This window comes from Brienomyrus brachyistius, chromosome 15, assembly GCF_023856365.1.
Source record: "Brienomyrus brachyistius isolate T26 chromosome 15, BBRACH_0.4, whole genome shotgun sequence".
NCBI classification, from domain to species: Eukaryota; Metazoa; Chordata; class Actinopteri; order Osteoglossiformes; family Mormyridae; genus Brienomyrus; species Brienomyrus brachyistius.
Window position 1 is genome coordinate 22,534,586 of NC_064547.1, and position 15,752 is coordinate 22,550,337.

The window sequence follows — 15,752 nt, forward strand, 5'->3', positions numbered from 1 at the left end:
TTTTTTTTTCTGAGGTGGAATGTAAGCGCAAGAACAAATGCACAAAAGTGAGGTGTGCACGCGTTTAACCTTTAATGCCGTGGTCAAAGACTGGTTTTCTCACAGAAATAGAATAAGTGAATTTCAACATATAAAAAAATAGACAAAATTGCACAAGAACAGTAACTCAGTGCTATTAGATCACCAACACACTGCATTTAAAAAGAACGAGAGATTCGATGAGGGATATTTTAGCTGTGTTAAGCTGTGACTCTCCTGTGTCGTCGGTGTGGTTTTCAGTCGTCTTCGGCTGGGGTTTCGCTGTTTGCCAAAACCTACAGATTTCTGCTTCCTCAGTCTGCCACCAGCACCAGGCAAAACTGTTAGATATATGCTAAGTAGCGGCACTTGTACCAAAGACAGCGAGACACACTGGGAGACAGTGGTCAGGTGGGCTGACGGACAGTAAGCCCCTATTGGTGGCTGGGTGTCACATGGCGGTGATGATCACTCCCTTCCCCTCTGCAGCTATGTTATCAAAGGCATTGTCATATTCATCACTCCTGGAAAACAGACATGCAGAAAGCACGTGTCAGAACAAGGCCTGCAGCCCACCGCCTGATCCGCGCTCTGTGTGACCTTTAGGGTCTTGTTGAGTCATCACATTCACACACTGTGTAGACATTAGTAACCCAGGAAGTACTTCAGTGTAAGTAAACAAAACAAAATGGCGGATTTCGCAATGTTTTGTCGTTATGGCAGCCTTACCTGACCATATTCAGGTTCGTGTTGCACATGGAGTCGTTAGTCCTGCTGTAGTCTTTGCCCTGGGCCGCTTCCTCCTCATTACTAAGAGAAGTAGGCAGCATATTAACCGTGTGCTTCCTGACAAGGAGATGTTCATGGTGCTGGATGATGTGAACCACATGAACATTAGCACTGCTCTCCTGAAGGGTGACATCATAACTGTATCCTTAAGCCCCCCCCCCCCCCCCCCAGCTCTGTCCCTCAGGTTGACAATCCATCCTACAGTTTTCCTCTGGCTACTTCATAATGACGCAGTCAGCTGTGCTTGCACATCGCTGTGATTTTTTTCTTCTTGTAAAACATTGAGATGCTCTGGGCTTCTTGGTGCGCAACCACATTTCCTTACGCTTCCACGTGGCGTGTTACCTGGAGTCCCCGCACCACGCCTTCTTCACAAGGAAGACCACGAAAACCAGGAAGAGGAAGACGGTCACTGCCATTATCCCGGTCATCCAGGGCTTCAGCACCCGCTGCTCCCTGTCTGGGAGGCAGGTACAGAGGTAGAGGTGCCAGCTGTCTCATATACCAGCTATGAGCCTGTCTGTGTGTGTGTGTGTTTGCTGCATTCACCTGCATTCACAGATAACCTCTCTGCTGTGTCCTCTTAAAAACTGCTCTAGCCCTTCAGCAAAGACCACGTTTCCCGCCTGTGGTCCATAACCCGCTCTCTAAACCCCAGCCGTGCTGATTTAAAAGTGGCTGGGTGTCTCTCTCTCTCTCTTCCTCTGATAACTTTGACCCAACCGGAGATGCATCTACTCAGTCTGCTTCACCCAACATGCCTGAAAAACGGGGATTTAACCTTCAGCAGAGAACTAGAGAACAAAAACAATGATGCAACAGCAGTTAAACTATACATTTGCAGTTTTCTGAAGTGGTGTGTTGCTCTGCATAGTTCTGAGCAGTGGTAGCAGTACAGGATTTACCCCCCCCCCCCCCCCAATTAGCTACCACAAATGTGAGCCAAACGAACCCCGTACCATCGTCATGCGCAGCGTCTTCTGTAAGAACCTGACTTAAATCGCATTTCTCGAGGTAGCCATGACAATGTGGACTGTAATGGAGGTTAGGGTTCAGGAAGCCGAGCTATGGGGGCCTTCCCCCCCCTACCTTCCTGGGCTGTGGCTCTCCCCTGCAGCAGCAAAAGCAGGAGCGGGACAGCAGTGGTGGCCTTCATCATGATCTCCAGACTGTCTTGCGGAAGACCAAAGTCAGAAATAATCGTCCGAGCAGCACAGACGCGCCTCAGAGAGTGGAGAGGAATCATCTGCCGTTTCTTCTCCTAGACCTTCCCAGTTCCCCGGTCAATCATTGTCCACACAGCACCCCTCTGAAGGTAAACAGACAGCCGAGTGATGGCAGAGTACGTGCTGAATAGATAAGCACATCTAGCCCCCGCCTGTATCTGTAAAGCTTTGACTATTTTTATGGTAAATCCAGCTACTCAATGTCCAGACGTGCACAATCTCTGAAGGTAATGAGGGCACAGTTTAAATGAGCTTATTGGCTGTTTGCCGTCAGTTTTCATTTTACAGAAACTGGTTTTCGGGAAATGTTTTTCCAAGTTAATTTGGACCAGGAAGCATTTTTTTGTTAATGGCCTTAGGAGCAATGTTGAGAGTGATAGTGCTTGGGGGTGGGGGGGGGCGTCCTCTAATGATGGCTGCCACTGACAGACCCATTCAGTTTCCTAGAAAGTATGCAGTGTTGCTGTAGTTAGTGTGTGGGTTATACAGTGTCCAGTGTTTTCCGAAGTTAGTCAGTTTGTATGTAGCAGTATGTATCAAAGGCAGGTCTGGGTATTTTCATGGGGGTGTCAGAACCCTGGCATGGCAATAATGCTGCGGTCCGTTTACCTCGCAGCTGGAAATGACGTCACACCTAAGCTAACGTCATTCCAATATAACAAGTCGCAAAGCTATTTAGCAATACCAGGGACCTGTTTCAAAAACAGGATTTCTTGCTTAGTGGGATAACCTGTTGGATTTAAAGTACCCCAGTTTAAATGGCCTTTATCTATGTTCCCTTATATTTAGCCCAGACAACCTTAAATCCGATGTTATCCGGCTAAGCAAGATATCCCACATTCTGAAACAGGCCCCAGTTCTAGCCCAGTTAAGTGTTAGCCATTGTTAGCCATACCTGTTTATGATAATGTATTATGTGGTATTTGGCACATACAAACATTGTACCAACACATCCACAGATAGTGTTTGGACAGTATTGTGCGTACGACCGATTTAATGAGCCACAAATAAGACGTAAGTGCTAATAAACCGTATAAAACTATAGCTTTCACTTCTGTTGACGAAGGACGCAGCCATCTTGGATTCTGAAGTCAGAGATGCAGAGGTTCCTTCAACTTTCCAGTTGAAATTTCCGACTAGGAACTCAGAAATTCCAACTTCTGGGTTCAAATGGAATGCAATAAACATGCTTCTGTACACACATTAATGGCAAATGAGTTACAATCAGAACAGCATGACTCTGAGAAACTGTCCACACACACACAACCTCCTCACAGCCCAGGTGCGAGACTCTGTAGTCCTGCCAAAGGGCTAAAATGCTGCACCATGTCCTCGTAACTACAGGGAGCATCTCTTAATGTGTGACCCTCACTTCTTATCCATAGTTAAATATGCTTGAGACTGTCTTCCATCCATCCATTTTCCAAACCGCTTATCCTACTAGGTCACAGGGGGTCTGGAAGCTATCCCAATGGGCACGAGGCGGGGAACAACCCAGGATGGGGGGCCAGCCCATCGCAGGGCACATTCACACACCATTCACTCTCATGTATTCCTACGGGCAATTTAGCAAGTTTGTTTTTGGACTGTGGGGGGAAACCGGAGTACCCGGAGGAAACCCCACGACGACATGGGGAGAACATGCAAACTCCACACACATGTGACCCAGGCGGAGACTCGAACCCGGGTCCCAGAGGTGTGAGGCAACAGTGCTAACCACTGCATCACCATGCCGCCCCATACAGTGCTAACCACTGCATCACCATGCCGCCCCATACAGTGCTAACCACTGCATCACCATGCCGCCCCATACAGTGCTAACCACTGCACCACCATGCCACCCCATACAGTGCTAACCACTGCACCACCATGCCGCCCCTGAGACTCTCTTGTTCTTAGTAATGCGTCATAAATGTAAGAAAAGTGTTATGGCGATTCTTTTATTTGCATGGTTACAGATTTTGCAGATTTACATTTATAAATTACAAGTGTCTGAGACACTTTTAGAAATATTAGTTTGAAATTGTCACATATTCATAAATGGCACAGATACACAGATATCCATACATCCAGCCAATCCCTCCATCCATCCATCCATTTTCTACACCCACTTCTCCTACGCAGGATGTCAAAAATTCAGCTTAATTCTGATGTCATTTAACAGCAGCTACAGGTGCTGCCTGGGGTTGGGATGTGTTGGGAAGAGATCCTCTCTTGTCTTTATCCTTTTACCTTGTTAGACATGTATGTGTGTCTCTTTCATTATTGTTACAGGCACTGCTGAGAGGCCTTAGTGACAAACTGCTGCAGTGGCTGTGAGGGCCGAGGATGATGAGGAAACTGGTCGCGGGGTTGATTAGCGGTGCGGAGGGAAGGGACCTTTGCAAGGGCAGGGGCCACACCCTTCTCGCGGCCCCCAGGGACTCGTGAGGGTGGGAGCCCGGCTCAGTTGCACTATGGGAGAGCCCGGCATTGTGACGGTGGGCCATTGTTCGGTGGGCCAAATTAGCGGACTCTTTCATGAACATGCACCCCTCCCCACCCTCGCTGCCTCCCCTTCTCATTGACGATGCCCCGCCCCCTCAGGGGATCGCTCACTTGATGAGAGAACGCTGCGGGCTCCTTCCATCACTCCCTGCGGACGCTGAGAACCAGCCCGCTCTCAGGTTCACTGAAGGCCCGTGGGTCCCTGTGGACCGTCCCTTCAGTGGGGAGGGAGGAGCCCTTTAATTGAATTCTTCTCCCCTATCTACGTATCTCAGGCCTCGGTGATGGTTTTTATCGCCCTGTAAGCAGGTCTTTAACAGAAAGGATGGTCCACTGAGATCTATCAAAGTTTGGGTCCTGCCTGTTCTCACGTGGGATTCTATGGGAAAACTGAGGAATTATTCATTTTAATTAAAAAAAAGAAAAACTATTGTGAGACCCTGTGCTGATTTAGTTAGCAGGTCTAAATGGCTTGTTTGGGGACCACCAGACTTGTTTAAATCACTGGCATGTACGCAACATACAAGATGGATGAGTTAATGGGTAGATAATGGACACTGTTATTCGTACTGACTCATCTATTTAGCACAATGTTTAAAAAGCTTTAATGCAGATATTTTTATACTTAAAAGTATTACAATCTGTATTGTTGGGCGTTGATAGGAACGTTTCTGTTTGGGATCCCACTTATTTTTTACGATGGATTAATATACTCTATGTAGGAGACATGTAATCGGTAGGTGTATCGGTATAAAGATTTGCCTTTTTTTATGTATTAAGTGTTTTTCCGCTGCCTTCCATTGGCTCTGCAGGGTGAAGGGTGCGACAGGGGGTCTGTGTTGGGAATCAGTGCATGATCCCACTGGGAATCTCCTGGGATTCGGGTTTTGCTGTCAGGCTGCTGTCCCGTCCCAGTGGGATTGGAGAAGGGCCTGATTGCTTTTTCATTGGCATAAGATGTTGTCAGACATCAGATTCACTATCCGGCACCCATTACAGCAGCTCTGGGGTAAATCCTAGTGTCCCCTACCCCACCCACAGCAGACATTGACTTGGTGATATGAACACATGATCAACTGCTTTCCAAACGTGGGAAACTGGGGGGAGACATCAAGGATTTCATTATCAGTCATTGGTAATTATCCCTTTTGGACCAAATGAGCTTTCTGTCTTTCCGGGGGTCCTGACTGCCCCTTAAGTCAGAGCTGGGGACACGAGCAGTGACAGTGTATTATCTGCTGGGCCCTTACATGTCAGAGCTGATCTTGGAGATGCACCTGTGTTTGGTATTTCATATCTTATTTACTTTAGTATTTTATTTCACTCATATTAGGTCGTGACCTGTTCCCGCGAGTCAGGAAATAAGCCAACCGCCAACGGTAAAAAGCGTGACAATTGCTTCACTGCACTTATACGCGTTATTTATGTGTTGGCTATGAAACTATGCTTATAGTAGCCTTTCTTGGCCAGGTCCCCCTTCTAGAAGAAATTTTAAATCTCAGTGGGTCTAACCTGCTTATTATTATTATTTATTATTGCTCACATACACTAATGACCAAAATTGTGCAAACACCTAGCATTTTTGACGCTTTCAAAAATTACTATACGAATATTGACGGTAATGTTTATAAACAGTCACAATATGTTACAAATGTTTACAAATATCATACACCGGGCGAATAAACAAGTAACTGGAGCAGCAGTTAAATAAAGTTCTGCAACCTCTGAAGCCGGAAGTGTTTCCACGATTGTGGCCACTAGTGTTTACGGTGAGTTTATTAGTTGGCTTGTACTGTATGTCCTTTTGGCGTTTCGGCACAGAAAAGGTAACGCTAGTTCACTCTTTCCCCTCCTTCAGTCCAACAAATCGCCCCAGGTGTACCATCAGATGTAATGCCAAAAGAAGGGGCTTGTAGCCACTCTTTGTATCGTATCATCAAGTGTTATTTGGACAGAAATATACCTAATTAAGTACATTAATCATAATTTGTTCGTTGTGCCTCACGTATCCTACATTACTGTATTTTCACACTTGAAAAGGTGTAATTGAATCTGTATAATTAAATTACAAAGTGCTTTTGTTTCAGGGCATTAATGGCTAATAGATAAAAGCGTTAACCGTGTCTCGGTTGGCTCTTATCTGAATCTGAATTCAAGCCTCACTTTAAGGAGAACGGTAGCTTCGGGCTTCGGTCCGCGATCGAGGTTTCCTGGTTTTGTCCAGAAAGTCTCACGGTGTCTGAAATGTGTAAGACTTGTGCATTATATTTATTTTAAAAAATCAACTCAATGTATACTTTCTTATAAAGAACCGTTTGTAACATATCAGTAATGGTGCGATGTTTTATAACACCCCGACTGCGATTTGTAGGGCGCTGTGTGTGTGCCAGTCTAGGTCTCAATCTACTGTAGATCTATGACACTTCATGACACATGTGACGTTGTTATAATTGGTTTTAGCTGTACCTCTCTCTTTCATTCGTTATTTACAATGCATGTAGTATATACATCTGGAAAAAGCGAGGCTTTTTTGTGCTCAGTCCAGTCTGCCATGCCTTTACATTAAACGTCGTTTTCAAATAAATTGACCAACTTCCAATTTCCAAATGTGTTTCAAGATGAAAACCACGTGATATAAATTTGGCGTACTTTGTACTCGCGTTCATTTGTGATTGCTATCGGATTCCTGTACACCATCAGAGGTAAATTAAGACTTTCTCAATGTGAATTCAAAAGAAACAACATTTAAGGTCTACATGAGTCATTTATATTGCGATCATTCAGTAAAGCCATCGCCAACTGTAATTTTATAAAGAATACAATTCAAGTCCTTCTTGTTATTGTATTTATTGCGATTTTTTTATAATAAATTCTGAGATAACACCGCATCTATTTATAGATATAATCATTTTACAACAATCATGTTTCTACTAATGTCACATCAAAACTCTCCTTTTTTGTTCAATACATAAAAGAGTTGAAGGTACCAAGACTGGTTACTTAAACACCTGCTAAAGAAAGCAGGGGTTGATTATATTAAACACTAATAAAACATTTACTTAACCAAGGTGTGTCGATGGACGGTCTGGCGGTGCCTTTAATACCAATGAAATGGGGGCGGTGTAGAAGGAGAGAAATCCAATGTACCATACTATAGCACAATAAAAATATATATATGTACAAAGTGAGTGGTATAGGGAACGAACGCAGATATACACCTCCCCCATTTGAACACTTCAGACCACTTGTACCTCACACCATTGAAAAGTACTTCCTGTAACTTACCAACATGTCCCTCTCTATACCTTAAATATTTTGTGTTTCCTCCTGGAATACCGTGGTCTTTTCTCCCTTTTTTAAAGGGCAATAAAGTTGAAAAGGTTTTGTGGCAACGACGACATCCAAACCTTTGTTAACCTGCTTTAGTTAACAAAATGTTCCGAAATAAAATGATGCTTCCGTCCTAGACCACCCCCCACACACACAATGCATAACCTGTGCCAACATAGGTAATTGTATGCTTTAAAAAATACCATTTTAGTTTGATTTAGTACTGCCTAAAATGTGTGCTTTCTCGAAGAAATGCTGTTTATAGTCTGCTACAAGCAAAGAGTTAATATGGTATGTTTACAACCTGTGTGCTGTACTACCTGTGTAGTACAGTACAATCCCACTGTAATCTTCCCATCAGTCTGTTGTACAGTACCTTCTGTGATTTTTGGTGAACGCAAGCTACCCTTTTGGAATCAGTGTTCTCATTTAATGTCCCATTTTGTCTTGTAATATTATGTTTGCTTTTTCTCTTGCTGGGCTGATTCATGAGCTGAAATTCTGAAATTGTCCTGGAACACGTCTTGCTGGCCCACAGTCCTTAACCTGCTTACAACAGCAGGAAGAAAAACAGACCTACATCAGCTGGAGACCCCCCCCCCCACACACACACACACACACACACACACCACCATGTACCACAGTCTGTTAGAGAAGACTCTGCTGGGGGAGCATCAGTAGAAAAGACTGAGAAAGAAAAACAACAGGGCAAGAAAATGAAACAGAACTAGGTACAGAAGCCGTATGGTCAACAAAGCATGAGGGCAGGAGCTTCTCCAAGGATGCTGCTGGATGCCGTCTTCACTCCCCCATTGTTGCTCTCCCAGCATCCAGAGCCTGCGAAACATCTCCCCTCCGAACTTGGCTTTCTCGTTCTCCTGAAAGCCGAGTCGATCATCGCTGGTGGCTCCCGTCTGATGGCAGTCCATGGTGGTGCAAAGCCCTGGGGGCAGGTCGCATCTCCACCGAGGAGTCCTGCTCTTCGGTGAAGCTCTCCGGACTGCCGTCGCCGTCCAGGAGGCTGCCGCAGCTGGAACTGGGCGAAAGCATCTCCTGCAGCAGGTCCTCCCTGGCCAGGCTGGCCTCATGGCCCTCCCGCACCCTGGCAACAGCGTTCCCAGCCCCGACCATGTCGTCCTGGTCGTTGAGCAGCTTGGCCAGGAAGTTGATGTACTTCATGGCCAACCGCAGGATCTCGTTCTTGCTGAGCTTCTTGTCTGGCGGGTGCGTGGGGATGAGCTTGCGGAGCTCGGCGAAGGCGCCATTGACGTTCTGCTGTCGCCAACGCTCCCGACTGTTGGTGAAGATCCGCCGCACGACCTTGGGCTGCGAGCCTAAGGAGCAAGAGGGAGAAGGAGAGCATGAATAGTGGCTTACGGCGTCTAATCTGACCTCACACGTCCCAGTGAAATGGATTTGACTGATTGCAGGTCAGTTTCACAGCGCAAAAGGTAGGTTTCATATCCCAGTGAAATGGATATGACTGATTGCAGGTCAGTTTCCTATCCCAGTGTCCACCAGCAACAGCACCACATGGCCTGTGCTCCTGTTTGGACTACAATTACAACATCCTCTAAAGAACAGAACTAGCTTTCCTGTCATTTCTGATCAGGTTCATTTCTCTGGGAGATTCTCATAATCGTACATATATATAATAATTGCATATGTATGTGGTTTGCTGTCTCGAATGCTTTTTTTCACTGGACCACAAACTGGCTGATCTAAATAACCATCTTATTTGTTAGCTTACATTTGGTCTAAATCAACCTGCAACAATCTGAGTACATTCAGGTCTCAGAATATGTTGGCCTGCTACTCTATCTGGCGGAATTTGCATTGCAATCTTCTCACCCAGGCAAATAATTTGGCTTAACTGACTCAACATTTTGCATTTATATTGCACAAATCCAGGAATTTCACAGAAATAACATGTTAAAGCAAACATGTCTAGCGTTAAATGAATACAGTAAAATAACTTGAATGAATCTGTGCTTGAAGGCTGCTCGTCAAAGTGCTGTCCTAAGCAGAAAATGATCAAATGAAAACAGGCCCACCTATGTGAAACTATATCAGGTTATAACACAGCTCTGCCTTCACGTCTAATCCCGCCACGGCACCCGGGTCCACTGCTAACCATTAGCATTTTTATGGGCATCCACCAGCTATCTGCGCTGGATAAGCTGTGCCTGGGGCTGCCTCAGAGCGAGCCTCCGCACTTCCGGTTATCCCTCCCTTAGACTCACAGAATCCATAACGGAATGTTTTTCAAAGGGGGACGAAATTGAGAAAAACACCAAATTAATTAAATTGTGCCAGTTGCCCGAGATTTTGTGTGTCTCAGTGTGTGTGTGTGCACGCGTGTGTTTAATATATGCACAAATCGAAAGGGAATTATTATTTTCGAGGGGAATTCTTATAAACATTTTGACGTTATTTTGCATAAAATATCGTGCCGACGAAAATAAATCCTGCTGTTGCCGTCGCTGATTTCAGAAGGCACATGTTAGAGGTAAAAATTTGGCGAAGGGTGCCGCCTGCCTTGATTTCACCTTATATTTTAACAATGAAGTAAATGCGTAAATAAAAAGAACGTGACTGTAGACAGCATTGTATATTTAAGTCTTTGATATCAGCTGTTCGAGGAAAAAACACTATACTTTATGGGCATAAATATATTTTTTTAAAAGTTGACTGTCGACAAGTGCGTCAAAGAGACGGAGTAAATACAAGGTCGCTAGTATAATTAGGATAAAAACAAGACACAACGAAAGTGCCTTATACTTTACTTATAAAGACCCAAAATCCGCCTACCGTCGCTGATTTCAACCTCATAAGGCGCAGGTCGACGCTTTACTCGGCTGCTGGGGTACATTCCGTACTGCTCCGGATCGTCACCAAACCCACTGTGGGCACAAGATTCCGTCATACGTTAATTACATAGCAAAAACAACATTTTTGAATAATTTAACTTAGTCATCCAGTTAAAACCTGTAGCGACCGTGTCTCTACCCAACTGCGTTTTTAATTCAATAACGGCACCGATAACAGTGAATTGCTCCAAACAGAGGTGAACTACACGGCTTCTGAAAACCTGTATTTAGGTCCCTTTATGCATATAATGAATAGAGCGAAATATATATAGTAAATAAAAACGTTAACCCACGATCAACAAGAAATGGTGTGCATATAATTATCATGTCGTCGTAGGCCTATCATTATGAATTTCCATTGTGGAAAATATCCGTTTGCAGAGAACATGCAAATCGATTCATTTTGTACGTTTGAAATCTATATTAAGTATATAATATATATGCATAATGTATATTATTCAATAGCGTTAAAATCTTGAAAATAAAACGGCGACCTTATCAAAACACTCTTGTCCTTCACTTTTAAATCGAAATCTAAAACGAAGTCTTTCGCCAACATTCTGAAACTGAAGTTATTCATGGTTTATTAAATATTGGGTACGAATTTGGGTATGAAGTGATCATATTAATAACTATGCCATTTATTGTCATTCAATGAAATGTTATCAATTTTAATTTGAAAGTTTCTTCCTAGTGCGTCCTGTCATTTGAAACCGCCATTTAAACATTTTAACTAACTGTAACTTCTTAAAATAACTACATAAAATGCATCAAGTACAATCTGTAGCCTGGTATTCAATGCAATAGAGAAAATGTTTGTAAGTGCTGATTAAAGTCTTACCTGTTTAGGGTGGAGAGCGGTTGCGTCACGTTACTGTACAGCATCGCTCTTGCTGGGAGAGGAAAAGCGGGTGGGCTCAACTGCACCATTCGAGTTTCGCTTAGCGGGTCCCGGGTAGTCAGCGGCAGAGACACAGGCGGTCTGCGCAGTTCGGTGGTTTGCACCTTGTGGTTGCTATCTGCCTTATTGTCTCTGGCTTTTATATCGGTACTCCCTCCTCTCCTGCCCAGCTCGATCACTGGCACTTCCTTTTTGGGCTCCCTGCTGTTGTAAGCCGTCTCCTTGGCAACGCCATTAACGATGACAGTCCCGTTGCAGTGGTCCCCGGAGACGGTCTCATCTCTCCGCTCACTCTCAGCCGAGTCCGCAGTCGTGCTTTCCTGTTTCTCACATGCCTCGCCCCCCTGAGCGCCGAAAAGACCCGCAGAAGGGGTGGATGCGTCGTGATGCGGCGATTCGCACGCATCTCCTTCGGGACTCCTCTGTCCGAGCTCCGATTTCAATTTTTCCATCATTATCTTTATTTTGCGACTAAACTAATGAAAAACATAAAACGTGTGGCCGCGTGTGACAATGTATGAAAACGTTTTAGGCAAAATCCTTAGCGAACCTCGCATTCCACCAATCGTTATCCGTGATGCAACCTGAAAAAGAGCATGTATGAAGTGCATGTGTAACATTAGAAAAATATGATTTAGAAGCTGAACTTATATCCGAGACAAATGTACTCCTTTCCCATTTGCTGTGTACCTAACACTGTGTACCTAACCCAGGCGTTACTACCGTCTTATGCATACTGCATGGGTAGGCTGTCCCTCTATCAGTTATACTTGATAATTTATTTGTAACTGTATTATAATAACTGTCTTGTTGTTTTTTTTTTCTTTCTGTATGAATAGGCATAAGGGGTTTTCGTGTTAATAGAGAGTACTGCGTAAATTATTCGCGTTTTCCTTAATTTTCAGGTTGAAATGAAGTCACGCCCTAAATCATTTTAATTCAGCATAGTTAGAAAATTGTGGTTCGTGATATATGACTCGACTCCTACTAATAATTTAGTGTTGTAAAATGAGTTAGAATACTTGAAAAAAAATACTGTTTGTTGGGGAATAAACTATAACTGATTGACGGATTTTGAGCTAAATACATTTATTAGAACTTTAATTTGTTTGCATAGTACAAACACTCCTGAACACATATAGATTACATTCCACGCTTGATGTTGTTTTTACCTCCTTTTCCCCGGCTGAGGTATGTTAACTTGAGGTATAGTTTCATACAACCTGCCTTATATCCACCGATAAGGCGCCTGAAGTGTAAGCGAGCACGGGGTGTGACTTTATCAGCCAGAAACATTGTTAGATCCTGCGCATCAGGCGGCGTACAGTTTAACTGACGTTCATGTGTATCACTGGGCAGCTAGATGTTTTGATTGGTCTCCACATAATACGAACTGCTCTTTGTCAGACTATGTCAGGCTTATATAACGGGTCCTCCCATAGCGTCGAGATCTTTATACAGAATACATATGTGGTCAAATCTCACATATCTGCCTCGACGTATATATTCGGCCAGCAATGTTCCGTTCAGAACAAGTTATTTCTTTTTCACTGCGATTTCTTATTCCACAGGGATGGAAAAGAAAGGTATCATTTTGTTATAAATTGATCATATCCATTATAACATAATATAATTATTCGTCAGTCTCCGTGACACATATAATAACATGTTCTTATTCTAGAGAGGTTGGTGATATAAACTATGAATAATAATAATAATAATAATAATAATAATAATAGGCTAATAGTAATAGTAATAATAATAATCAAAAATGTGCATTATGTTCATTTCACAATGTAAAGATTCAGATAATGCATCAATTAACAAATGGTTTGTCAGTAATTAATTCTTGTTTTCGTTTTAATAATTAATTTTCTTTTAATTTACAACAGCCATTATCTTTTCATTTAGCCTCCATATAAACCAATCCTTCTATCATTTCTCATATCTTCAAAAACAAAATTGCCACAAGCGTTTGTAAAATTATATCAACCTAACCTGCTCATCTACACTAAAATATCCAAGGCGCGACATATATAATCTAAAATACAGTTATTGATATCTTGTAAAGCAGTTCGACTGAATTTACGTTTCGATTCGGTAATCATATCCCTTAAATGTTAAGTATGATTGTTCCATTCGGGAAATAATACAGACAGTAAGTCGAGTAAATAAATTCGAAAATTCCTTTGACTAACGGTCATGTGTAGGTAGTCCTGAAGCAACAATCGTAATGTAGCCTGTAACATGATTTGTGTCTTCCACGAAATTATCTTATCCTCAGAAAAATCGTTTGTTGCGTGTTTGTGTGTTTATTACTCCTGGACTCCATCTTTCTTTTTTTCAAACATGCACGTAAATTTATATTGTTGCTTTTATTGGTGGTTTTCATATGGGCGTAACAATTTAAATATATAAGCACAAAGTACCTTTGTAATAAATACAAATCATGTGATAAATCATGGGCCTACGTAACATGAAATCGCAAGACTTTGTTTTAAAGTTCCATTTATTCGTAACAAACCTAATGTATCTTTAATGTGATATTTATGTAGTAAGAAACACTATCGACGATTATTTGAATCGATGGGACTATATAAATAGTTCTTACTAGTAAGGTATTTTTATGCTGCCTGAAAACAAGCATGCTTATCCTTAAACGTGTTCCAGACAAAAACACAATATCATATTCTCAAATGTGCGCACGTTGCAGCATTCATCTCCAACAAACGTTTGTTTTTTCAGGTTTGGGTTCAACTGCCATGTGCGTTTTATTATGAAATCTAAAAATGTCGATAGTAGAATTATCAACTTAACGGTTAAGGCGATTAATAAAAAACGCTACGTATGGGGACAGAGCTTCATTTAAAGAAATAAAGCGTCATGTATTGCCATTTTAAAAAAATGAAAATAAAATATATAGCTTTGTTGAACTTGGTTCGTTCGAAGTACCGCATCAGTTTATAAGAAAATGGTCAGTAACGTTACTTTGGACATAGAAAAGGAAATTGGGCCTCATTATCCCAAAAACCGATTCATAAAACAAACCAAATATCCCTGCTAATGGACAATAACCGACATATTGAAATGCATATGTTTATGAAAATGCCAATATTTTCGTATCGAATTAGATTTGCAATAAATCTATAAGGTCGATGGATACGGCTATATTTTCCCCTTACCGTTTTCGCAGTGTTGTTGATGTTACTGTATGTGTGGAGCCATTTTGTCGAGGGTCATCCATGTCTGAGGTTTTAGATTCACTGAAGAGCTCTGTGCAGCTGGAAGTGAGGTCTATATAATTCCACATCACGTCCAGCGCGCCTCTTAGTATGGGGAGCGGAACACGGGAGCAATGTGGCCAGGCGAGATAAGAGCTCGGCAGTGGCCACTTCGTTGTCGATAAGCCCCTAAACCCATTATTTATGAAATGATTCATTATTATTTTGCTTTTTTTATCGAAGGCAAACGCGAAGAAAAAAAACTGTGTAGACCAATATTGTATATGGATATGCATAGGAAGGGCTCATCGTTGCCTTTCGCATTGTCCTTCAAATAAATAAATAAAATAGACGAAAATTGTCTTGTTTAAACGCTTCACGACATAGGTAAATATTAATTGGGCAGAGTGACGGAACAAATTTGAATGATAGGATGTATAAATAATCATAAATCTAAGACAAAGCGACGCTGTCCTATATGTGGCAAAGACAGTTAAAAATGTCAGCCTTGTCACCCTTGACTTGAGTATGACTTTCTTTACAGACTGACATTCAATTTTCGAGTAATTATACATGGCTGAATGCACTTTAGGTTTTATTAAAGTGATTAATGTTTGATCATGTTTGAGTGGTTGATATGTGCAACGTGAAAGCATCCAAAAATGTTCAAATTCTACACAGGCTGCTAATCATTTAAGAGTAATGCCAACCGAGGACTGCAGCTTCTGCTGCGGCGTATTTTTTCAGATTACCTTCTAACTTTCGAATGTCATTTTATAAAACAACCAAGAAATAAACTCTGACATGAATAGGTATTCCGCTCTCCAACTACCACAAAGAATTTGTCATACAGAATTAAAATTTTATACACTTTACTTATTCAGTTATTAGGTAATACCTGTCACAAACA

At 42.4% G+C, this 15,752-nt stretch overlaps 2 protein-coding genes across 2 annotated transcripts; both read right to left on the minus strand.

The window, feature by feature from the left end:
* Window positions 1–48: 48 nt before the first annotated feature.
* pdzk1ip1 (PDZK1 interacting protein 1) lies at window positions 49–2,175 on the minus strand. The gene is made up of 4 exons (XM_048976471.1): window positions 1,897–2,175; window positions 1,153–1,267; window positions 748–828; window positions 49–542 (listed from the first exon to the last, which is right to left on the minus strand). The coding sequence occupies exons 1-4, from the start codon at window positions 2,051–2,053 to the stop codon at window positions 470–472; spliced, it is 426 nt and encodes a 141-aa protein (XP_048832428.1). The 5' UTR covers window positions 2,054–2,175; the 3' UTR covers window positions 49–469.
* A 5,173-nt stretch (window positions 2,176–7,348) lies between these two features.
* tal1 (T-cell acute lymphocytic leukemia 1) lies at window positions 7,349–14,914 on the minus strand. The gene is made up of 4 exons (XM_048977430.1): window positions 14,804–14,914; window positions 11,562–12,205; window positions 10,662–10,753; window positions 7,349–9,184 (listed from the first exon to the last, which is right to left on the minus strand). Exons 2-4 carry the CDS (start codon window positions 12,074–12,076, stop codon window positions 8,745–8,747), a joined length of 1,047 nt encoding a protein of 348 aa, XP_048833387.1. The 5' UTR covers window positions 12,077–12,205; window positions 14,804–14,914; the 3' UTR covers window positions 7,349–8,744.
* Window positions 14,915–15,752: the final 838 nt, after the last annotated feature.